The sequence below is a fragment of the Protopterus annectens genome, chromosome 2.part0 (genome assembly GCF_019279795.1).
Source record: "Protopterus annectens isolate FY-2018-M chromosome 2.part0, PAN1.0, whole genome shotgun sequence".
NCBI classification, from domain to species: domain Eukaryota; kingdom Metazoa; phylum Chordata; order Ceratodontiformes; family Protopteridae; genus Protopterus; species Protopterus annectens.
The window spans coordinates 915536861-915563177 of record NC_056728.1 but is presented as its reverse complement, the minus strand read 5'-3'; the positions used below and the strand labels follow the sequence as shown (position 1 = coordinate 915563177).

At 38.3% G+C, this 26317-nt stretch overlaps 1 protein-coding gene across 1 annotated transcript in view; it reads left to right on the top strand.

The window, feature by feature from the left end:
• The window catches only part of LOC122792791 (AF4/FMR2 family member 1-like), a 1648712-nt gene that overhangs the window by 196536 nt on the left and 1425859 nt on the right, over positions 1-26317 (top strand). Inside the window, exon 4 of the mRNA XM_044060361.1 lies at positions 22516-22570. Within this exon, the coding sequence (XP_043916296.1) occupies positions 22516-22570 (55 nt within the window). The remainder of the gene's footprint in view (positions 1-22515; positions 22571-26317) is intronic.

Sequence of the window (26317 nt, the reverse complement as noted above, 5' to 3'; positions counted from 1 at the left end):
GAACATCACTAAGGGTTTAGAGTGTATTAAAGATACCAGGAAAAAGAAGAAAGAGGATTTAAAAAAAAAACTGCTGAAAAAGAAGAGAGAGAAAAATAAGTGTTTTCATTTCTTGATCTGATTTTAAATTCATTTCAACAGTCTGTATCTTCTTTAGCTAAGCATCTTAATCCTGTATTAATAATTCCAGTACATAGTTGCAGTGCATTTTGCTTTCTGTTCTGCAACGTGAATAGAACAGTTTGGAGGACCAGGCATGTCTCTTCTCTCAGATACTGCTGCTATGTAGCAGATTTCCCATCAACATAAAGCAAAGTTCTTCCCTTTACATATTCACGAGCAACATAGATCTGTAGAGGGGAAATGTAAAATTTACCCTAGGACTGCCCCCTGTACTACTAATAGAGGCAGCCCCTAAATGCTTTATCCCATGCATGGGTCCCCTCAAATTATCTATGGTATGATCCAAGTTATTCTCATTAGGGATAATGTATAATTATTGACTATGGGATGATTAAGGCCAATCTATAAACAGATGGGAGGTTATTTCAAGCACAAAAAGGGAAATTGGCTAAGCTTAAAATGGCCCCCGAGGATAGCTATTCCTAGTTTTTATGAACCTATAAGAAATACAGTGGTGCAGCAGTTGAGTAGGATGATGAGAGACCAAACCTTCAGAGTAGAGTGGTATTCCATAATAATCAAAAGGAACAAGGATGTTGGAAATTGAGGAAAAGCTCTACAAAATGTGTAGCAAGGTAAAGAAGATGAGTGATACTCCTACTATGTGTGTATACAAGACAGATTAAAAATGTGCCAATTCATCACTGATGAAAGAAAGTGGAGGAAGAACACTCATCTAGACTGGTCAAAACAATTCAGAAAGCAACCAAAACAGAGAGAAGATGATGGAGCTAGAAGACAGTGCTTCTTGGGAGAATTTAAGATTCTCAAATGCACCAGAGGGGGGTGAAAATTAATGACTGTAAAAACATTATGAAATTGCAATAGAATCAATGGGCAGGAATCCATAGAGAAATAAAAACTATATTGATTAGAGCCCACAGAGTGTTCATGCCACCCGGGGTAACTACAAGATTTCCGAGGCCAGTAGTAATCAAGGTACAGTCAAATCCCTGAAAGAAGTATTGTTAGCAGAGCTTTGGAGAAAGGGAATACCCTGTTGATAGGTGAGTGAGTGCATGTGGTGCAGGACTACTCTTTGGGAACACAGGAGGATAAGTAAGTTTATGTTAATATTCAAAGAATGGTGAAGTATGGGACTAAGATTTAAGTTCATGTACCCAACAGTCTTTAAGGTGCCTTTTCTCATCCGGACAAAATCATTCCTCAAAGTTGCAAGAGCTGCTGAAATGGAGAAATACAAGTGGCATTTATTAAATATGGAGTTGGACGGCAGTAGAAAGGTATCAATACAGCCAAAATGTATGTGGGGTGATGGTCTTCAAAACACCTTGCTCTGTTTGAACAACTGGTAACAGAAACAAGGGGGGAGATGGAGAAAAATTCCAAAAGAATTAACATTCAGCTTGAGAGAGAAGGAAGGCAACTCACTGCTAAAGCCTGTGGAATAGCAGCAGGACTCCAAATAGAAGGAGCAATGACCGGATAAATAGGGACAGTGCTAGACTAGGCTTAAGGTTACAGAATGAATTGGCGATTTTGCCTAACCTGTAAGATCATGGGAAGGAGTAGTACATATGTGCATATGAGAAAAATTCTGATGAAGGAATTAGTAGAGTAGTGAAGGAGAAACCTAGGTTTACCTTCAGGAATAGTCTGTTTTTGAAGAGGCAGTTGTGTCTTGAATCACTTATCATTGAATCTTTTATATATTGTATATGACATTCTTTCAGCAAGTAAGTCATACATAAGAGAGTCAATGGATTTTCTGAGGAAAATAAACATTACAGTGGAAACTATCGATGTGGAATCCTTGTACACAGTACTCCCTCACTATTACTGTATAACAGCAGCTATGGAAACCTACGTCTGTGTACTTTAAGGATTTTCGACTTGAAAAAGACTGCCTACCCTGCTTGGATTACGTTCAACTACTTAGTAATTCTGTACAATATTTCAAATTATATATTTTTTTTTTTTTGACTTAGGACGAGTTTAAATTCGCTACTTATACTACCATTATCTGATCTGATTAATAAATATTGATTAACTAGATATATATGGATTGAAAATCTTCCACACAGAGACATTTCTTGCACTGTTTTATGTATTTAAATAAAGTAAACACATGCCCAGTATTATTGTCAGACCATGCAGCAGTCAAAATGGTGTTATCAAAGGATGAGAGATGAATAAGTGGAAGGCACTAGAGATGTAGTAAGACCTGGCATTACAGGAACAGTTTGCAAGAACCCTGAAACAAACCAGTGAAGGGGATGCTAATGGAATTATAGAATGAGACACCATGAAGCAAAGATTAAAGCAGATAATTCAAAATTATGAGAAGAAAGAATGGGAGCAGTACAGATTGATGGAAGTAGACAGTGGTGAGAAAATAAAGAAGAAACCACAGAGGAGAAGTGATTTTGGAGAAAATGAGCAGGAGGAATTAGAGAACGGTTGGGATATCTGGAGGACAGTTTAACCAAAAAAACATTAACACTTTGAAAAACACTTTGCTGCCACTCCAAGGCAGACGTTATTGGCAGGGTGAATAACAGAAAGTTTAGCAAATAAGAAATAATGAAGTAGAAAATTTAAAGACAGACCCCACAGAAATAGGGGAAGATATTATCAAAAACTGTATAAGCTCCAATTTGAAGTGAGCAGTTGGGACCATTAAGTTGCAAGATTTATTGAGGGTTTACATTTGGCTCCACTGTGGGCAAAACCCCTGGGATGGGACAAGTTACCGATAGTGTACTGGAAGAATGGCATAAAATGTTTAACAAGACATTAGAAGAGATGTCAGTCCCACAGTCCTTGGAAAGGGCAGGTATTACAGTAATATGTAATGAAGATAAAGACCCTAGCAAACAAAGCTCCATTTCCGTTCTGAACCATGACCATAAAGTGTTTTTGTATAATTGATTTGTTTATATTTATGATATTAGCAGAATGGCTGTTCGGCATATTCCTAAATTTGATAGAGGTGGATTAGTGTGGATTTATGAAGGGAGGGCATATGACAACATTTTAAGAACACATCTGATATGACTTGATCATGTCAGAAGCTGAGAGAGAAAGGCACAAAATTTTAATGATGATACAGCTGGATACAGAAAAGCATTTTAATAGACTGCATTGTACATTTATATGGATAGTTATGTATAAAATGGGGTTTATAAAATTGTTGTAGAATAAATAGACTGGGTGAACATCAGAGATAAAAGTTGATGTCTGACAAATGGAAGAATTGGCAGTAGTAGGGTGGACACGCCAACGCTGTCCAATGTATCCTCTGTTTTTTTCATTATACCTAGATACACTACCTCAGAAAGTTAGGCAGGGATTGACTTAGGATAGCAGATTGAGAAGTTGGCAGTGTTCACTGATATCATAATGTACTTCACAAGGCATGTAAGAAACATACCAATACTAAGACAGTATAGAAAAATTTCAGGATACAAAATAAATGAAAACAGAACAAAAGCTATAAGTGTAAACTGTACACCAGCTTTTGGAGTTAGTACAAGAATTTACGCAATTGTGAGATCATACAATTAAAATATCTGCGAGTTTTGATCTCCCTGAAGTCAGTGGACTCCCTGGAAAGGGCAGTTATGGTTAAATGTGCAAGCTATGATTAGGAAATGGAAATTAATGGTTACATATATTGATCAAAGAATACAGGCAAAAAAATGTTTGCAGTCCCCTAATAATATATGTAGCACAGTCCTTAATCTTTGATCCAGTTAGGAAGTTCTGGATATATACATGGTAATGGGCTTCATATGGGCAGAGCAGAAATCTACAGTGAGGTTGGGTGAAATGATTTTGCCAGTTGTGAGAGGTGAATTAGCTGTGCCACATCTCTATGAATATTTCAGTATGGTGCAAACAATAATAGTATACTGCCTACTACAAACAGAGTGTCTAAATGCAAAATAATGATGATGAACAAAAGGGAAAGTCAAATTCTGACAACAAGATTAAATATTTTGGTCACTGGCAGTGAAGCAACAGCAGAGGTCCCATTTGAAGGATGCCCATGATTAAGGTGTTTAAAGGAAAGGCATGGCAACAATGGAAATTTGAATTGTGGCCTATAGGAGGAATTAAACTGTAGATCAATGTGTGTATGTCTCTTTAAGAAGATATCCAAGGGCTGGCATTGTATAAATACTGAACACATGAGTCTGACTGCCATTTTGTAGTAAGCTGTTGAGATGTAAGCATGCATGTGTGTAAGCTCTGTCTGTGAATTAGTTTATTTATATTTATTGATGTTGCTATCAATCATGATGTATTTTAATGTAATAAAGCATCTTAAATGATCTACCCTGTCTGCTTCATCTTCATGTGTACAAGGGGACGAGTGATATGGTGTCAGAAGCGAGATATTGAATGGCCAAAAAGAACTCCAGTTTCTCCACTTCGACTTTGAGAAGGCATCTGGCTATGGTTGGTGGAATATAGAGAAGTGGACTGTCGCTTGCTGTCTGTATAATTTGCAAAACAGGTCAGAAATGAATTTCTAATGTTAAAACTTGCTCACACTATTTCTTATTAGCGAAATATGAAACAAAGCATAGAGAATGGTCTAAACAATATTAAAATAAGTTGAAAATCCAATATTGTTAGAATTATTCGAATTAAAACAGAAAATGTTTGAAATAGTCAGAATTGCATAAAACAAATAAAATGAATAAAATAGAGAAACAACCTCAATTTTCACAAAGCACATATTTTTTGTATTAACTGAGGCTATCCGAGTTATCAGAAGTGCATGAAGTGTTTGCATGTTTGTACAGTATTACAGTAAAATTATTTTACAAAATACAGCCGTTTTAGAACATATTTCACAAAGTACAGTGTTTCAAAGTGTTTGTGTATTTGAGTGTTACTGCAAACTGCAGAGAGGCAACTTATTCATACATAATTAGAAGGCCATATTTTCAGTGTGTTTGGGCATACTTTGTTGGCATGGCTGGAGGATTTCGAAAACCGCTCCACTAGTATTTGATGATAATGCAGAGAACTGGAGAGTGTTTGAGCAAGAGTACGACATTTTCCTACAGGCTGCATTTTCTGATAAAGATGACTGTACAAGAGCATTTATTCTACTTAATTTAGCTGGGTCTGAAGCCACCTGCTATCTTTGCTGGAGAGGGGGAAAACCATTGTAATGTTGCGCCAGCTGAGTCAAGGGAGGACTCCGAATGCTTAAAACAAATTTAGAGAAATGTGTAACCCTCAGATCAACATTACAATGGAGAGGCACTTATTTTACACAAGGGATCAGAAGCCAGGAGAAACTTTTGCAGCATACATAACCGACTTGCGAAATACAGTTAAAATGTACATATTTGGTGATTTAAGGATGAGGTCATAAAGGACAGATGTGTGTATGGTATTAAAGATGATGCTGTGAAAAAGATTTTACTTTGTGACAGTGAGTTAACTTTGAATAAGGCCATTGAGATTTGTCAGATATATGAGCTTAAAGAAAAGCAACCCAGCCAGTGGGGATGCACAAGCCAGTGCATTTCTTTGTGCCGGTCCCAAGCACGGATAAATGGGGAGGGTTGCGTCAAGAAGGGCATCCGGAGTAAAATTTTGCCATATCATACATGCAGACAACAGTACAGAAATACATACCGGCTTGGTCGAGGCCCGGGTTAACAACGACCACCACCAGTACTGTTGGCCAACAGGGTGCTGGTGGAAATTGGGCTACTGTTGGCTGAAGGAGGAGAAGAGGGGGAAGGTATGCCCAAAGGCAGGTAAAGGCTAGGACTGTGATAGTGAGGGTCGGAACTTTGAATGTTGGCAATATGACTCGTATAGGGAGAGAGCTAGCTGATATGATGGACCGAAGGAAGGTTGGTATATTGTGTATGCAAGAGACCAGATGGAAGGGAAGCAAGACTAGGTATCAGAGGTGGTTTCAAATTATTTTATCATGGTGTGGATGGGAGGAGAAATGGCGTAGGCATAATCCTGAAGGAACAGTATACTAAGAGTGTTTTGGAGGTGAAAAGTTTGTCGGATAGAGTGATGTTTATGAAGCTGGAAATTGATGGTGTAATGATGAATGTTGTTAGTGCATATGCTCCACAAGATGAGTGTGCGATGGATGAGAAAGAAAATTTTGGAGTGAGATGGATGAAGGTGGTGATGACTGTATCCAAGGGTGAGAGACTGGTGATTGGAACAGATTTCAATGGGCATGTTGGTGAAGGGAACAGAGGGGTGATGGGTAGGTATGATGATAAGCAAAGGAATGCAGAAGGTCAAATGGTAGTGGATTTTGCGAAAAGGATGGACATGGCTGTGATGAATACGTATTTTAACAAGAGCGAGGAGCATAGCGTGACATACAAGAGTGGAGGAAGATGCACACACTTGGATTATATCTTGTGTAGAAAGGCCAGTCTGAAGGAGATTGGAGACTGTAAAGTGGCGGCAGGGGAAAGTGTAGTTAGGCAGCATAGGATGGTGTTTTTTTAGGATGACATTGGTGATCAAGAAGAGGAGGATGAGTGTGATGGCAGCACCAGGGTTCAAATGGTGGAATTTGAAAAAGGGTAATTGTGAGGTGATGTTCAGGGAAGAGTTAAGACAGTCACTGGGTGGCAGTGAAGAGTTACAGAATAGCTGAGTAACTACAGCAGAGCTAGTAAGAGAGATGGCTAGAAAGGAGGTGGCGAAGGCTAAGGATAAGGCGTATGAAGAGTTGTATAAAAGGTTGGATACTAAGGAGGGAGAAAAAGACCTGTACAGATTGGCTATACAGAGGGACCGAGCTAGTAAAGATGTGCAGCAGATAAGGGTGATAAAGGATAATGAGGGAAATGTACTCACAAGCGAGGAGAGTGTGTTGAGCAGATGGAAAGTGTACTTTGAGGAGCTGATGAATGAAGAGAATGAGAGGGAGAGAAGGTTGGATAATGTGCAGATAGTGAATCAAGAAGTGCAGTGGATTAGCAAGGAGGGGGGAAGTAAGGATAGCTATGAAGAGGATGAAGAACGGAAAGTTTGTTGGGCCAGATGACATACCTGTCGAAGCATGAAGGTATTTAGGTGAAATGGCAGTGGAGTTTTTAACTAGATTGTTTAATGAAATATTGGAAAGTGAGAGGATGCCTGAGGAATGGAGAAAAAGTGTTTTGGTACTGATTTTTAAGAATAAGGGTGATGTTCAGAGCTGTAGTAACTATAGAGGAATTAAACTGATCAGTCACAGCATGAAGTTATGGGAAAGAGTAGTGGAAGCTAGGTTAAGAAGGGAGGTGATGATTAATGATCAGCAGTATGGTTTCATGCCAGGAAAGAGCACTACAGATGCAATGTTTGCTCTGACAGTGTTGACTGAGAAGTACAGAGAAGGTCAGAAGGAGTTGCATTGTGTCTTTGTGGATTTAGAGAAAGCATATGACAGGGTGCCTAGAGAGGAGTTCTGGTATTGTATGAAGAAGTCAGGAGTGTCAGAGAAGTATGTAAGAGTGGTACAGGATATGTACGAGGGTAGTGTGACAGTGGTGAGGTCTGCGGTGGGAGTGATGGATGCGTTTAAAGTGGAAGTGGGATTACATCAAGGATTAGCTCTGAGCCCTTTCTTATTTGCAATGGTGATGGACAGGTTGACAGATGAGCTCAGACAGGAGTCCACGTGGACTATAATGTTTGCAGATGACATTGTGATCCATAGTGAGAGTAGGGAACAGGTGGAGGAGACCCTGGAGAGATGGAGAATATGCTCTAGAGAGAAGAGGAATGAAGGTCAGCAGGACTAAGACAGAATATATGTGTGTGAATGAGAGGGAGGATAGAGGAATGGTGAGGATGCAGGGAGTAGAGTTGGCAAAGGTGGATGAGTTTAAGTACTTGGGATCAACAGTTCAGAGTAATGGTGAGTGTGGAAGAGAGGTGAAGAAGAGAGTACAGGCAGGATAGAGTGGGTGGAGAAGAGTGTCAATTAGTGATTTGTGACAGACTAGTACCAGTAAGAGTGAAAGGGAAGGTCTACAAGAGGGTAGTGAGACCAGCTATGTTATATGGGTTGGAGACAGTGGCATTGATAAAAAGGCGCAGGAGTCAGAGCTTGACATGGCAGAGTTGAAAATGTTAAGATTTGCATTGGGTGTGACAAGGATGGACAGGATTAGGAATAAGTATATTAGAGGGCCAGCCCAGGTTGGAAGGTTTGTAGACAAAGCCAGAGAAACAAGATTACGTTGGTTTGGACATGTGCTGAGGAGGCATGCAGAGTATATTGGGAAAAAGATGCTAATGATGAAGCTGCCAGGTAACAGGAAAAAGAGGAAGGCCTAAGATAAGGTTTATGGATGTGGTGAGAGAGGACATGCAGGTGGTTGGTGTGACAGAGCAAGATTCAGAATACAGGAAGAAATGGAAACAGTTGATCTGCTGTGGCGACCCCTGATGGGAGCAGTCGAAAGAACAAGAAGAAGATGAGCTTACAGAAAAGCACATGAATATGCGTACAGATGAGAGAGGCATGTTTCCAGCAACTTCTAAAGCTCATATTGATAGTATGCAGCACATGGTTAAAAGAAACAGGCCCAGGCACATGGCAGCAACTGTAGCCCCTGAAACACTCACTGGTAAACCACAGAGTTTTCTAGCAAGTTCCAGACTTTGCACAGCCTCAGTGAAGCATAAGAGTCAGTTCGCAAACTCAAACCATGGGCCCCAACCTAATTTCATTACCAACTGTCATAATTGTGGTAGCAGCCATGAATCTAAAAGAGATAAATGTATAGCTTTTGGTCAACAATGCCACAAATGTAATAAATGGAATAATTTCAAAAGATTTTGTAAATCAAAAGAATGTGTGCACTCTTTTACTAAAATGGAGTATTTTAAGAAACAAGTTGATCAGTTAGAAAGCCATGACCCAGAGTCTCATTCTTTTTATGTTGGTGTGTCAAGGCTTAATGAAACAGCCAATGCAGTTGATTTATGGGCCAAGAATAAAGTACTTTTTACTGTTCAGATAAATGGCAAACCCACAGAGCTCAACGTTGATACTGGCTCAAAGTGCAATGTTATTGCTGCAGAAACATTTGCTAGAGTATGTGCTGGTGAAAGGCTTGATTTGGCAAAGCTTGTTGCTTATGGTGATGAAGAGATTCAAATGGAAGGCTAATTGATGCTTTTATGTTATTCTGCTGGAAGAAGCTACAACTTAATATTTTATGTGGTCAAGAGGCACCTCCAGTCATTATTAGGCCTCAGAGACCTTTTAAAATGGGACTGCTCTCATTTAACAAGGAAGTCCACCATGCTAGCTTAAAAGACCACTACTCTAATTTCACCCAGTCAATTTTTTTCTACCTAGCAAACCACAAACCAAGAAGAAAAAAAACTGCCACAGAAAATAAGTTTAAAGTACAAAAAGATGAATTTATTCACTCTAGCGCCTCTGCAACAAAGCCTTCAAGGAGTAAGTCAAAATTAACACACATCAGAAATAAATATACAAGACAAAACAATTAATAAATCAAATACATTAATTTATTAAATATTTCCAGTTTAGTTCAGTATTTAGCCCATTAGGGCTCAAAGTTTTAGATTTCAAAATAAATACAGCCTCTTTATATAAAAGTTTATCCTTTACAGAAGCTAGTTTGCGCATACCATCTTCAAATTTTTCTAAAATACACCTTTTGAGAAGTTTAAAATTTTGAATGACAGTCCCTGAAATGCATTGCCAAAGGACTGTCGCAATTATCATTTTTATATCCTGAATATGTTCCTGAATTCTAACTTTGAACATTCTCTGGGTTTCACCGATATAAAATTTCTCACATGGGTATCTCAAAATATAAAGAACCCCAACTGTATTACAAGAAAAAAATTAGAACTAAACCTAAAGTTATTAATTCTAGAAAAACTATTAACTATAAAGGGACAGACAGAACAATTTGCACATTCATAAGTCCCAATCTTTGAAAAAGTCAACCTACTAATCCTAACATTAGATATGTGAAACTAACTACAAACTACAATGTCAGCTATATTATGGCCCCCTTTAAAGGAAATGAATGATTTCCCTTTAAAATAATAAGTAATAAAGCATCTTAATCATTCTGCCTTTAAGTCCCTTCTACACTCTTATCTATCCTCCTGGCAATGTTCCTGCTCACATCCCTCCTAAATTTCTCGTACTTCCTTTCTTGCAATTAATCTCCATATCTGTCAAGCACTAGCTTTATGTAATTTCTTCTTTTTTTTCCACTGCAAGATGTTGATTCAGTAATTGTATTAACTGCCAATAAATGCGAATGTATCTTGCAGCTTTCTCCTATGACTGTATTAACTGCCAACAAATTTGGTATTGTACATAGAGCTTCCTCTATTAACTGCCAATATTATTTGTTTTTGGTACTAACTGCTCAAATTTTTGTATATACTTTCTTGTATTAACTGGAAAAATAATTTTGAATGTACTTGGAGCTTTTCTCCCCAGTCCTCTATTGAAAAAGGGCTCAATGTGGCCCAATGGATTTTCCCAGTTAACAAACTACAAAATAAATAAATAAATAAAATACTGGCCAATTTACTGTCCCTAAATGGCTTGGGCCAAAAAAATAAATATTTTTTTTTCTATCTATGCTGATCTTTTTGAAGACAAATTAGGGAAGCTTCCAATTGTGTACTCCATAAATTTAGACCCAGATGCCAGTCCAATTGTCAGGCTAGCCAGAAAAGTTCCAATAGCTGTGCAGAGCAGTGTTAGAGCCAAACTAGACAAAATGGTGCAACAAGGTGTGATTTGTCCAGTCACAGAACCAACTGAGTGGGTATCTTCCATGGTGGTAACTCATAAGAAAAGCATAGATGACATCAGAATATGTATTGACCCACAAGATTTGAACAAGGCAGTGAAAAGACCTCATCATCCGATGTGCACAGTCGAAGTTGCTGCTCTTATGCCAAATGGCAGTGCTTTTTCTGTCTTGGATGCAGAGAGTTCATTTTGACAAATTTGCTTGACAAGAAATCCTCGTTGCTGACTACTTTCAGTACTCCCTTTGGAAGGTACAGATTTCTGAGAATGCCATTTGGGATAAATTCTGCAAGTGAAGCCTTTCAATGTGCAATAGAGCTAATTTTTTCTGGGTATCCCTGTCCTGTTATAATAGCATACTAGTAGGAGGTAATGGTGAAACTGAGCATGATAGAAACCTCAGAAAAGTTCTGGAAAGGGCACGTCAAGTGATTCTTAAGCTCAATCCACACAAATGAAAATTCAGGCTATGAGAAGTCACTTATGTTGGTCATTTATTCACCAGTTCAGGCCTGCGACCACACCCTTCTAAGCAAACAGCCATTTTTGAAATGCCAGCTCCAGAAAATGTTCAAGCCCTGCAACATTTTCTTGGCATGATAAACTTACCTAGGCAAGTTCATTCCAGACTTGAGTCAAATATCTGCACCACTCAGAGAGCTAACACGTAAAGATGCATCTTGGTCTTGGTTAGATCAGCACCAGAGAGCATTTAATGTCCTGAAACTGAGAATTGTCAGTCATCCAACTCTCAGATACTGTGATATCCACAAGCCAGTTACTCTTTCATGTGATGCTTCGAAATTTGGTCTTGGTGCTATCATTTTACAAGAGGATCAGTCTGTTGCTTATGCATTCAGAACTCTCACCCAAGCTGAAATGCATTGTGCTCAGATAGAGAGAGCTTTGGGGAATTGTATTTGCATGTTCCATGTTCCATGATTATATGTGTATGGTAGATCTATCCAGATCGAAACAGATCATCAACCTCTAGTCACTATTGTGAGAAAGCCTATGCACACAGCCCCAGCTAGATTGCAGTGTAGGATGCAAAAGTGTCATTTCAATCTCGTCTACAAGAAAGGCAGACGACTTTATCTTGTTGGCACGTTGTCCAGATCACACAGAAGTACCACTGAACAGCATGAGATGGAGATATTTGATTTTGAAGTGAATGAGGTATGACATTTTTCTTCCACATGTGTTGATAAGCTTAGAGATCACATAGCCACAGACTCAGTCTTACAAAAGCTCAACTACTTCCTCAAAAAAGGATGATCATCAAAGCAGTCTAGTTTACCTGCAGAAGTGCAACCTTTTTTTTCCATACAGAAATGAGATTTTGTCAGACAGTGGTATCGTCATGAAAGGTCCTAAAGTTATTGTTCCAATGTCTTTACAACAAGATTATATTGCTATCTTACTTTGAGGTAACCTAGGAGGAGACCCTACCAAAGGAAGGATGAGAGGACTAGTATTTTGGCCTTCTGTGTCACAAGATATTGAGAGAGTACTTTCATCTTTTTCAGTGTGCAATAGTACAAAGCCACATGAACAGAAGCTAAACCAGGTTCCTGAACTACCTTGGTCTACAGTAGCCACTGACATTTTGAGTGGAATGGTTTACATTACTTAATACTAGTAGACTCATTCCATTAGTTCGAGATTTACCTACTTTCCAATCTAGCATCCACTACTGTCTATACTAAGGAGAAGCATAATTTTGCAATGTATGGTAGTCCACACAAAGTTATTTCTGATGGTGGCACGCACTTTACAAGCCAACAGTTCTAAAGATTTGCCAAAGAGTAGGACTTTACTCATGGTATCCGCAGTCGAATGGTTTGACAGAACGTGCAGCTCAAAGTGCAAAGCAGTTACTAGAGAAGTCAAAATGAGACCAATTGTGATGTTTTCCTGAATCTCTTGAATCTCAGAAGTATTCCTTGTGATAAACATCTTGGTTTTCCTGCTCAGAGACATCTGTCGAAACAGACCAGAACCACATTATCCATTAGTGGTCAATTGTTGATTCCATGTTTCAAGAAAAACAGGTCATTGAAAGCCAATCTGTTGAAAAAGTGTCTAACCCAGAAGTCCTGTTACGATAAGACCAGCAAACTGCTCAATCCATTATGAGGGGGAGAAGTGGTAAGGATGCAAACGTCCAAAGGTTATAATTGGATTGGAGTTGTGAAGAACATCTGCCCAGAGCCAAGATCATACATTGTGGAATCACAAGGAGTTGACTTTAGGCAGAATTGGAAGCATTTGACACCGGTGTCCGAGCCTATACCACAGTGTATAGCCTGCAAGAAAGACTCTTTATCTCAGAGTGAGTTGCCCACAGTTCCAGGGAGTATCCCCCATTCCTGTGATGAATTCCAAAGTTCCAGATATGAGTTGTTCACCAAAGACTGCCCCTGTTGCTAAACCCAGTCCTGATTGGTATGTTATGAGATTTGGTCGCATCTCCTGACCATGTTCCAGATACACTGGAAATTGGACATGAGCATTGTGTTTGTTTCTAAATGTTTGTATCGATGCATGTCTAACCGCAATGTTATTTTGATAAGGGTAATCTTTTTTAAGAGGGAGGATATAGATCAGTGTGTGTTTTTAAGAGGGAGGATATAGATCAGTGTGTGTATGTCTCTTTAAGAAGCTATCCAAGGCTTGTACAAGTGTGTAAATACTGAGCACGCATGAGTCTGACTGCCATTGTATTAGTAAGGTGTTGAAATGTAAGCATGCATATGTGTAAGCTCGGCCTGTCAATCAGTTTGTTTATATTTATTGATGCTGCTATCCATCATGATGTGTTTCGGTGTAATAAAGCATCTTAAAAAATCTACCCCACCTGCTTCATCCTCAGTGTGCAAGGGGATGAGCAACATAAACCATGTTAGAATAGCAGTGATGAAGAATTGGTGGGAAAGTACACAAAAAATTTACTTCAGGGGCACACATTGCAAAAGGTAGGAAAAAGTGGAATGTGATAGGTTAAATGACAGGCTGAACATACAGGTCAAGGAAATGTTAAAACAGAGAAGGATTTACAAGATTATGGAAAAATATGTTAAAGAAGAAGGTAGGAGAAAGCAAATGAGACCTGAATTGATGGGAATGTTAAGTGAAGCTGGAGGGGAGGGTGGGGAAATAACCCAATAATTATGAAGGTAGTGAGCAGATTGTATAGGGCTGTAGTAAAAGATATATGGGAAAGTAAGTCAAAGCTTGAGCAGAAGTACAGGAAAAATGGAAACCGAAATCGGGAAACAGGTTTAAGAAAACATTACTCCAGTTAGAAAGACAAAATGTATGAAATTTAAGAGATTTGGATAGAAATTCCTCCATAAACATTTTTCCCTAGACATGATTACATGAGTTGTACATGAGGTAGGAGTAATTTGCTGAAGGTGTGAAGAGAACCAGTAGGGGAACTGTAATTGTATCTTTTTTGAATTTTAACAATTGAGAAGCCTTTACAAGAGGAGTATCCGAGTTATTATAATTGTAGTAGACAAATAACAGAAATGGGATTTTGCCTGGGTTGGCTAGAGCAACCTACAGTGGAAAACAGTATAAAAGCATTAACGGTGCTGGTTTCGTTAGTAGCTTAAGGAATAATTAGGAAGTGAAAAAACAATAAGGAACCACTGATGGATAAGGTGAAACAAATAATCAAGAGACGAAGGAAAGGGAGTGGGTAATAATGAGGTATGTACCAAGTACTTTCCATGAGAAGAAGTGGCATTTGAGTTGCATAAAAAATTGGTATGGAAGGAGGAAAATAATTGCTTCTCTTGGCAATGTGACTTCTGGTTTTGGGTTGGCTCATATTAATAGTTAAAGTTGAGAGAGATTGTATGCATTAAACTGAAGCTGGGCCTACCACCAGGATGGAACCATGTGCCATGCATGAGGACTGCACAAAATGTACCAGTTATAAGTTTAAAAAAAAGATTTTAAACTCTTTAAAACAGGTATTTGGTGGACTATCAATATATGCCGGCAAAATCTTCTTCCCTTGCCAGTAACTCCTTACTACCATAAATCTGCAGTTACTCATTTTTTCTTCTGCCATATAATATCTGAATCCCCTCTAGTAATCAATATTTTTCCGATTCTTCTTTGTCTGTGAAATGTTGCTAAATATCCATCCTTATATCTTTCTGCAAATTCCCATACCCATTTCTGTACAAATGTGTATTCTGCAGCATTGCTATTTTTTGTTAGATTTCTGAATATAACTCAGTACTTGTTGCTTTTTATGTTGCTTTTTATCTGTACCTGTAAGGCCATTTGAACAGAGTTGTCATTAAGATAGAAAGCTATTACCCCCACCTGTTACAACTCACAGTTCTTTTGAATGTGTATTTCCAAGTTTTGGCTTTCATGCTCTCAGTAATGCTCACCAGACTGGTCTTTTATGCAGTTGCTTCTTTTCATCTTCATTTGAGCCTATGTCACATTTTCAAGACTTACGTTTGCTTCAGTGAAAACTAAATGTGTTTTTCTGAATCCCCTTCCCCTTTTAACATAGAACACACACGAGCACGTAAAACCATGTACATTTTCAAGAGAAGTTTACCCATCCAGATTAGGAGCAATTGCCTCAAATCAATGGCTGGCATTACCTAATGTAAAATTAATATTATACATGTTAAAGGGTATATTACAGCTTGTGTTTCCACTTCTAATTGTTGTTTTTTTTATTTTCCTGTCTCTGTACCCCCTCCCATATGTGAAAATCAGTTTGCATGGTCCTAATAAAAAGGCACTAAATGCCTTTAAATAAAATTTAAGTATTAATATTTTTGGGGAGGTTGCTACTTCATATTCACTTTCCAGAAGTTTAAACTTTATTTTTCACTGAACTGTTTGCCACTGTACATTTATATTTCTTTTAACAAAAAGTGAGCAGAATTCTCAAGATGAATTGCTTATATGTGCTGATATTTCGGAGTAAAAGTCAGAAATGTCATGTGCATGTATGTATGTGTGTTGGGGGGGGGCAGCTGACAACTTTGCAGATACGTAAAAAAAAGTTTGTAAATTTCACTCTAAATACAGTGTACATATTTTCCATACCCAACTGTCTACACCTGCAGATGATGCCTGTCCCACTGAGAGTATTTTGTAAACGAAAAAAATGCAAGCTAATAATTTTGCACAAACAAATGTACTACTCCCTGTGCTTTTCATAATTTTTTCTTATTTTGCAAGCCTGTTTGTTTAAAAAACTTATCTGTAGTGTAAGCCAAGGACATGACTCTAGACCTGTATCCCTGTAAAAGAAAGGAAATTATCTTAATTCTACATATAATATGGTCAATACACTTTTACACCCCAACAGCCCTAGATCATATAATTATTTTAAGTTCAACTTTCTTCTGTCCAGCCTTTCTTATCTTGTTTCAGTGTAAAGCATGTATATCTTACAACTAAAAAAAGATCCTTGTTTGCTTTAATCTCTTTAAGATATTCAGCAGTCACTGATAAGCCCCCCAACTCATATTTGTTTGTTTGTCCCGCTTTGCTAATGGTCATGCATGGTTCATAACTACTCCTTTTTTACTGGTCTCTGGTACTAGCAGTATTTTGCTGTTCAGTATTTCTGCTATCTGTTCCTCCAGTTGCATTTAAAAAACATATGATCAGATGAATTGGTGCTTTCAGATCAGATCTGTTCCATTTAGAAGTAACTCCTACATGTGGCTTAAAGCAGATATAAATAATGACATAATTTGTGTTTCACCTACTCTTTTCATTTCTTATGCTTCTTAGTAACAGAACATTATCTGAGTTATCGTGTAGTAGAAAGCAAAGGGAAGCACCATACAAATAAGTAGGTTGCAGTTTCATTTCCAAATGCATTTGGTCGATTTTTATTTAAGTAATTATTTTATAAGTTCACTTGTTATACTAATGCAATATTTAACATTGCCTAAAAAAGGCTGTAAGTGGGTGGTTAAAGGTTTAGCCAGTATTCTGAAGCCTAGGTAAGACAGATGAAGACCATGATTTAAAAAGAAACATGGTTTGTTAGCAATGTCCTCACATGCTGCCAAATATTGAATCCCCCTGGAAAGACACCAGAAACGAAGCCAATCATTGAAGTCAGTCATCTTTTGTTCATACTGTGACATCACCTTTGGTGAAAGTAGAATGCTACTCAATGTAAGGCACATACATGGCAGAGTTACGCATTCAAAGATCATCAAATGTCTGTTTTCGTATAGTCCAGGATACATCTCAGTTCAATAACGCCCACATGGATTATGATAGAATCATACTGGTACCAGTGGTGTAGTGACTTGAATACATATGTAACTTGGTGGATCCTGGCTTTAGATAAGCAGCTAACTGTTATCATCTTGTTCAGTCTGGTGAGTGGGGCATCTGTCTGTCATACAACGTAGTCCCCTTTGACAAGAGTCCTAGGTGATGTTTGCTTGAGTTATGCCCATATCTACCAAGCTGGCTATGTAGAGATTTAGAAATTGCATATCCATGTGGTCTGGAGTTGTGTTTGGCTGAGCTACTGTAGGTCATGGACTGGGTTATGCAGAGGTCTCCTTGGGAGGTCTCTGGACTTTGGCATTAGAATATGTTAGATTGTGCTAAGATTTAATAGTAGTGCTGTTTAATGTGCAAATTAACTGCTCTAAACTTGTCTCCATGCAATGGCTTTGTTTTAGCCACTGATTTACAGGTTTCAGTTCTAAGGCAAGTTTTATTGTTTATTTTCTGGGCTTTTGTGTAACACCAAGAAAGATTGCTTCTGAGTATAATGTTACAACAATCCAAATAAACTCAGTGCACAGCACATAGCTTCCACGTACACACGTCCCTTTAATTCCATTGAAAAACTTGATAAAACACTTTTTAAGAAATACCACAAAATAAAAGGTAAACAGTTGAGGATTTTTGTCTGTTCATTTGCATCTTCAGACCCACTAGCTACTAACACAGTAAGCTTAAGATAGGCTGTCAAAAACACACACCCCTCAAAAATAACCAATCAAAACTAATATTGAAATAAGGATTACATGCATCCTATTAAAAATCTACTGGCAGTAATATAACCAATGACCATGATACTTCTGATAACCAATGAGAAAGGCATCTTTGGCAATTCAACCAATGGTAGCAGTGACAAAATAATGTACAGATGAACAATACATAAACCCCATAGGTTACATCTTTATCCAATCAAAGGTCCAGAATGGAAAAATGGACGAATAGTAAAAGTGGCCACAAGGACCAATAATATGGGCAACAGTAAAATTTGACCTAATGGCAGTAAAGTCAACTGAAAAAGTTAAACAAGCTGATGAAATTTGAATTCATAACTCCTGGTTTATGAGACCAGTGCTCTAACCCTGAGCTATAGTGTCTAAGTTTACTAAATTGTAACTTTAACTCACTAAAAATCAAAATGTTCTCATTCAAAGCGTGGGGGGGGGGGGGTTACTGGCATCCAGCTTTAGCTGCCAAAATAATTCACGATTCAAAAGTCTTGTCCACCAATCACCCACAAAGGCTCCCTCATTGGTCTGTTCAATCACAGAGAAAACAAAAAAACAAAAAATCAGCACATACAATGGAATGCTTAGCTAAAGCACTTTTACTGTCATTCTGTTGGATACTGTAGTTTCATTGATATATTCTACGATTCAAGGCATTATCAGTTTTCCCCACATAGAATATTGAATGGCACATTGAGCCAGATAAACCACTTTCTCTGACAGGCAATTAAACCTTCTGCCTCTCGGGCTTTTACCAATAATTTTGTAAATCTGCCCAGTGTATTCAGTTTCAATAAACCTACACTGTTTGCACCTTCCGCACTTCTTTCATCACAACACCATTCCTGTCTTGACACACCAGTGGTTTCTCTAACATTGTTAATATTAAATTTGTTTCTATATGAAAAAGTGGACTGCCTCACCCATAATTTCTTTGTCTCGTCGTGGTGCTGTAAAATAAAACAATTCTTATGTGCAACCTGCTCAATGTCCTTAGCATCCATGTTGTAAAATAGCACCATGTTGGCACTGGTGTCAAAACTGGATTCAGAATGGGTCGTCATGGCACCTTGTAAGCCAAATTTAATAATTGGTGCATAGGAGCCTCCAGCCATTCTCTTGGCAAAGATCTCTTCATGATGGGGAGACGAGACCGAGTCAGGACAACTACATTCGTGGAACATGTCCATCAACACTGCACACTCTCTTAGACAATGTGAATCATCAGAGGTTAGTCTGGACACACGGATCAGTTGGCTCTTTAGTATCCCCCTTTTTTTTTTTGAAAAAAGGGGTGACAACTGTAAAAGAACAAATAGGAATTACAATAGGTGGGTTTCCTATAAATCTTAGTGTCCAGCCCATCAACACTTGATCGTACCAATTCAATGTCCAGATAGTTCATTTTGTAATGATCAGCCTTCCAAGTAAAATGTAAAAAGTTGGTGGTAGCCTTCAATTCCAATACAAAATTTGAAAACTGCTGTTATGACCCCCTCCATATGATCAATATGGCCTCTAAAAAATGGAAATAGGCTACACAGTTAACATATGGGTGAGTTTGAACAAAGTATCCAATTCCCATTTTAACAACACAATGTTTGCAAAAATGGGGGAAGATGTGGCCCCCATCGCTACCCCCACTTTTTGCTTAAAGAACTCACAATCAGATGACAAGTAGTTGTTAAGTACTGTCTCCAAAAAGCTCCTAAGCAAATCTACTTCCGGAGATGGTACATGACCAAATTTGCTGATAAACTCTGAAAACCATGTCAGACCCAATTCATGGGGAAGCACCGAAAAGAGAGGCTTAATGTCTCATGTTGCAAAAAACAGTCCTGAATGTTATCGATGTCATGTAATTTGTCAACTAGGTCACACGAATCTTTCAAAATATGTCTATGGCCCACCAAATCGTTCTTTAAACGATAATTAATATATCTGGCCAGGGACTCAATACATAATGGGTCTTAGTGGTGAGTCATATAAATCTGAATAAATCTTAATTATACCAAAAATGGGTCTATATTATAAGCATGAAAGACCTTTTCAACAAATACAAAAACAGCGACACACATTGAGCGAACCGCAAAAACACTGAATGCCCTAAACCGCGAAATTTAAAATCTCAAATTGTCATAGTTGGCTAACCCCAGCACCTGCTACATACTACCTACGCAAACAAAATAAATAAACCACATACATACACTAAACAAAACCCTACTTCTAACCCTACACTAAACCTTGCATACATTACTATCTATGCACTTACCTTAACCTGCACCCTAACCCTAAGGTCCATAACTATCGCACACTTACCTTAAGGAGCTATACCGCAGAAGGGCCAACTATGATGATTCAACATTTCGAATTTTGTGTTTCAAGACGATCAGTGTTTTCGCAGTTCGCTGAATATGTGTCGACGTTTCTGTATTTGTGTAAGTGGATCTTAGTGGTTCTAATAGGGAACCACCAAAAAATCAAAAACAAAATTTGAAAACTCAGTTTCTTGGAACAGATCTTTGTCAATAAGAGTCTCTTCTGTTGTAGCTTTGCTGGTCAGAATGAAGTTAAACCCTTTCAAAAATAAAAGATGGTGATCTCGTTCCACAACCACATCGGCGTAATTGTAGATCTTAAAGTTAAAATAATTAATTTTCACCTTTTCAACATTGCCAGTGATGACTCCTCCTTTTCCTGGGGCCTCCCTTGAAATTCTCCATTCTTGATTGGTTGGAACTGTGTTTCCTTACCAATCTCTCGGAGTGTCTTAATTGGGGGGGGGGGGACACACACCACTTTCAGTTGTTGAAGCCTCCTAATCAGGTACTATAGTTGGTTCGGTCTCATCACAACCTGGGTTGCTTTGTAGATGTTTATTCAACCTACTAGGAGGGAGGGGGTACACTGTCTTGTTAGTATAATCACAATTGTCCCTTAATAATTTCTTCTTTTTATTTCTCAGTGCTATCAACTTCACCTCTATGGACTCAAAAATTTTGTTATACCTTGATTTTGTAGTTCTCAAATTCAATGTCCAAGGTAATTGAGTCCAATAATGTTCTCCTTTATTTTTGACTAAACCTCTCTCGTTTTCTTTAATAATTAATCTGGTATTGCCCATCATCAGACTGCACGTAGTCCTCTGGGTTTGGTACTTTCTTTTGTGGTGTTTTCCTAGGTATGTCAGTAGCCAGCACAAAGTCTTCAGGTCTAGATGGACTTTTACCCCTCTCTGGTGAGAATATGAGTTTAACTTTACTCATTGAACACCTCACGCAAACTTTGTTGCATATTAATAGTAGACTGACTGGTGAGCCGAACTGTAGATCTGGGGTACAGCAACAACATTGCCTCAATTCGGTGGACACTGTTAATGTCAGTAAGTTGAATACACGCAGTATGCGTGTTCAGGACTTTTCTTATGTTGGTTTGATGGGCAAATGGTTTGATACAATTGATTGTGTCAACACCAAGGACTACGTGCGGTCTGATGACGGGCGATACCTGTCTTTACTTGAGCAAACTGAGTTGCAGAAGTCTTTGTTTAAGTTTAAATCCTTAGAGTTAGATAATACATTTTTGCTGGAAAGTATTAAAAGGACACATGTCCCAAAGGGACTGTGGATTTGGAAATTTCCTCAGGAAGTTGAACCTGGATCTTTATTTCATGCTGAACTTCTGGACTTTTTTGATAAAACTGGTTTGGAGTTCACATGATTACTTCAATAAAAGAGGGGAGGGAGGGACTTTGGAAGTCATATTACCATAAGAGTGGAAGTCAGAGACACAGCCTTTTAAAACCATAACAAGAGAAGGGTGAAAGGGTTGGGATAAAAATCAAACTGGAACTCTAGTCTATAGTTAGAATTTCAGAAACTTATAGGTGAATATCTCTGTTGGGGATGGGGAAGACTCAAAGAACAGGGGAAAACAGTAGCAAAGTAAATAGAAGCGTGCTGGAATTCATCTTTAAGCAGATATGTACAGCTATGAAAAGTACTGGAGCAGAAGTCACAATACTGCCACTACTGCAATCCCAGCACAGACCGAGACACCAGACTATGTAGAAACTTACCAGTAATGCCGTAATAAATAGACTAAATGTGGCTCAAATCTGGCAGTAGATCACAGTCCTTACCACATCAGTGAAAGAAGTTACAAGAATGATTGAGGCCCCAGAGTTTACATGCTCATAATTTTTGTTCAAACACTAGCTTTCAGATGGAGGGTCTTACATTGAGAATAGTGGAATGACACTTGATTGTGGCCTTTTCAAAAAGATGTTTAGATTGTAATGTTAAAGTAAATGATCGTTTAAAAGATGTAGTATTCATCCTTGCATTTGTCTTTTTTACTAAGCCTTATAGAAGTAGTTAAAAAATGTGTCCTGAACTTAAGTGGTTAAGTCATTTTAAGGAGCCTGATATATCAAAACTGTCGCATATTAAGGTTTTGAATGGCAACCACCAAGGGTATTATACAGCTGCATTACTCATTTCATTTGTTTCTTTTCAGAACACCACCATGTTTCATCTCCCAGAACAGTTTCTGTCTCTCAGCAAGCAGTATCGTAAGTAACACGTTAAGGTTTTTTAATTTTTAGGAGTATTTTAGGAGGTTTAAAAAAAAATATTATATATATATATATATATATATATGTGTGTGTGTGTATATATATATGGTAAAGTATCTTTGATATATGAATTTCCTTTAACTAGCAGTATGAATTTTAGGTAACAAGCTACAGTTAAGTTGCAGCATGTGAACCAACGTCTCATTTGTAGAGCAAGCTACTTGACCAGCATTACCTGTGCCAAGAGAAACCGTGTCTACTAGCTCTACCTGGGTAATGAAAGATAAATAAATAAGTTTAATCAGATATATTTCAAATATCCTGAAGGCCTGCTTGTTAAACATACATGCATAAAGGATTAAGCCAGTGGAAGAAGAATGCGGGTCAGTCTGTTCTGATGCAGTGTTGCAGCTTGCAACTTACAGATGCTTCTTTTTTCATGTGTCCCTGCCCTCTCAATGAAATAATTCTTTCTTGTATCCAGACTGAATCCTTCACTTTTGAACACATAATGTCTCCTACCCCACCAAGTTCTTCCTCGTGAGTCCTTCTCCTTTCCTCTGCTTTAGTTCTGGTGGTTTAGCATAGTCTATCAAGGCTATATGCTGCTAAACATAATTTTTGCAGCAGTTTTGTGTTTGGTTCCGGTAGTCTCCATTTGTCTACCATCTGCCTCAGAGTCTGAGCAAGCCACTTAATCAGATATTACTCCTAGGTCACTCTTAAAAATGAACTGTGTATTTAGTGAACTTAATTAGTTAACATGTTTTTTTCAGTAACTTCACAGTTCTTTAATTTGATCCATACCATATTCTTCCTTTTACCTTTGTCCCCATGGAGGAAAGCCCCGGCTTCTAGTTTGTACTTTCACAGTTCAGTTTCATTTTTATCCCTGTCAGTATTCCTGTAGTCTTCTTCTGTATTCGCTCTAGCATGTGATTAATCGACATTTGTAAAATCTCCAAGACTGGATGTAGTATTCTAACTAAGACTCACCACTCTGACAGTTGGCATAGAGGGTCATGGCTGTGAGCTATAGTTCATATCATACAGGGTTTGATTCCTGTAGTCCTTGTCTGTCTAATTTCTGACCTTGAAGTCAATTAACCAGCTTTTCAATGGTCTCCTAGACTGCAAACCTAGTAACAACTTATAAAACAATGATCTTGAGTGCAGGGAATTACGTCCTTGTATCTGGAGACTTTGCCATTGGAAAATTATTCCAGCATCGTGGTGATTTCTCATTTCCTTATAATCGGTTGTTTGCTGAAGTTATAACTACTACCAAGCCTATTTCATGTTTATTGCAGTCTATAGTTTTGCATAGTATTCTGGGATTGTTGTTCTGAATACAGCATCAGTTTTTCAGCATTAAACCACAGATGTCATTGGCATCCCATTCTAATAGATTTTTCAGGTCTTTTGTAACTGTTCCTATTGCTACCTCACTTTTATATATAGTCACAGAGAACCCGATGACGAATTCATTGCCTCATGTCATCTGAGTGATAAACACTCTGAAGAGTGCAAATCACACGATTTTACCCCTGTTTACCCACCTTGTAGGCGTACTTCTATACAATCTTCACCTTTTGCCTTGCTTACCAGGCTTCTCTGCAGTACTAAGTCAAAGGTCTGCTGTAATCCGTTCTTGGAAATAAAGTTTGTTTGATGGAATCTTCTAGCAGCAAATCCGTTCTTCTTGCTGTCCTATAAAAAAAAAGAGGTCAGACTTTGTCAGTACATTTTCCTTTATCGGATTCACTTCTGACATCAGTTTAGCAGTCCGTAGCCATTTTATGGATACTTTTAAGGGTCCTTTTATAGAGTGCACACTATTAATTCCTGGAGAGTTTCCCTGTTCTCCATGTTTCTGTTGATGATTTCCATTAGAAGCATTTCCAGTACTAGAAAGTTAGTTTTGAATGTTACCATTGTACCCTCTCACTCATTTCCACAACTTGCTGACATGTTTTTATAAGCTTAAAGAAATCCAGATGCTTTCACCACTAATTTCTTCTGCTTTTATGCTTCAGTATCTCTCTACATATAGACGTACAATACCTTGTACTTAACTGCTCCTTCTCATGTTTTCCCTTACACAGTCTGATATGCAAATTATGCTGGATAGTCTGTCCCCATTGTAATGTGCATCTGTCTTGCTGTGCACCCTGTTGTTATTCCACCTGTTCATTCAAGGCTAATAATCAAAGCCTGGATGATTTAATAATTGCATAAAATATTTCAGCAGGACAGCTCAGTTAGTGCAGCACTTAGCATTGCTACCTTGCACTGCTTGGCTCATTTTCAGTTTCCATTCTAGATAGTTTTCTGTATGGAGCCATCTTCTTCCCTTTTTCCATGTAGATTTATACTAGCTGCTCTGATTTCTTCCCACATCCCAAAGACATGCCTTACATTAAACTGGTGATAAATTGCCTTAAGGTATGCATGCTGTGTGTAAGTGAGGATATGCTTGCATAAACTTGCATGCTATTCAAGATTAGTTTCTCTTCCTTGTATCCACTAGGACCATAAGCAGCAAAACAAAAAGGGAAATACAGTGGATTAATATAAGTTTGTGACAATTTATTCAAAGATTACAATCCTGCCATCTATAAACTAAATGTACCTTGCTGCCTGGAGAATGTCATGTCTGCTTTGTCTGCTTAGACTTGCCAACTGATTAAATTATGTCTCCTCAACTGCTTGAAAATTTAACAGGCTATTAGTAAAGCATATTGCTAACAACAGAAGAAAATTTACAGTCACAGGTAATAGTCAAAATGTATAGTTCCAGCCAAGTACATGAGGCTTACAGTAAAGAGTTAGCTACTTCTTCCTAGTCTCAGATTCAAACTGCTGGATCAGGTCCAATTGTCACTTTTGCAGATTACTGTACCTGTGCCTGTACTGCTTACCATTGTAGGTGATGACAGTAACATTATTTAATGCCCTTGCAAATTGGTGTCAAGCATGAATCTTATATGGTGTGGCTATAATGCTGGCCCAGCAGGTTCTCTGTATAGTACTTGCACAGAAGTGGAAGTAGAGGGAGATTTAAGTTTTGTTTTTGCATTGGGGAGCCTAGCTGAAATCCATGCCTGAAGAGGCTATGACCACTCTGCAGGTCAGAGGTTACATGCAGTGAATATAATGTCACATGTATCATTAGGCAGCATAGTTTTGCAATGCTAAATGTTTCCAGCTTGGACAAAGAGGTGCTATGACTTTCACGTTGCTGATGCGTGTAAGAGCTGTTTGCATATGACCTTGCTGTCCAGATACTCACAGATACGAGCATGATTATAATAGATAACTCATCACATTACAGATTGGAGTCAGAGAACTGCTTTATGAGGCCTGTTTTAGAGTAGTAGAAAGAGCCATATCCACATTGAGGAAGATTGTAGTGCAATGAGCAACTTGGGAAATGAGGTACACTGGATAACGGACTGTTTTGACATAGACATATTGACAAAAAGCAGGACAACTGGGAGTGAACCTCAGACTTCAGTTGTGCAGACATGAGTGCAAGGAAACAACAGGAACAGATACTGAGCAGATTAATGTGTGGGGAAACCTAGAATAAGACATAATAATGGTCATGCTGGTGGGTAATGTGTGGGGGGAAAAAGAACAAAGCACAATAATAGTCATGCTGCGGGGGTACTCACTCTGACCGGCAACAGACAACAAGGGCAGGATAGATTGTAGTGTTACCATGGGAGCTTATTCTGACAG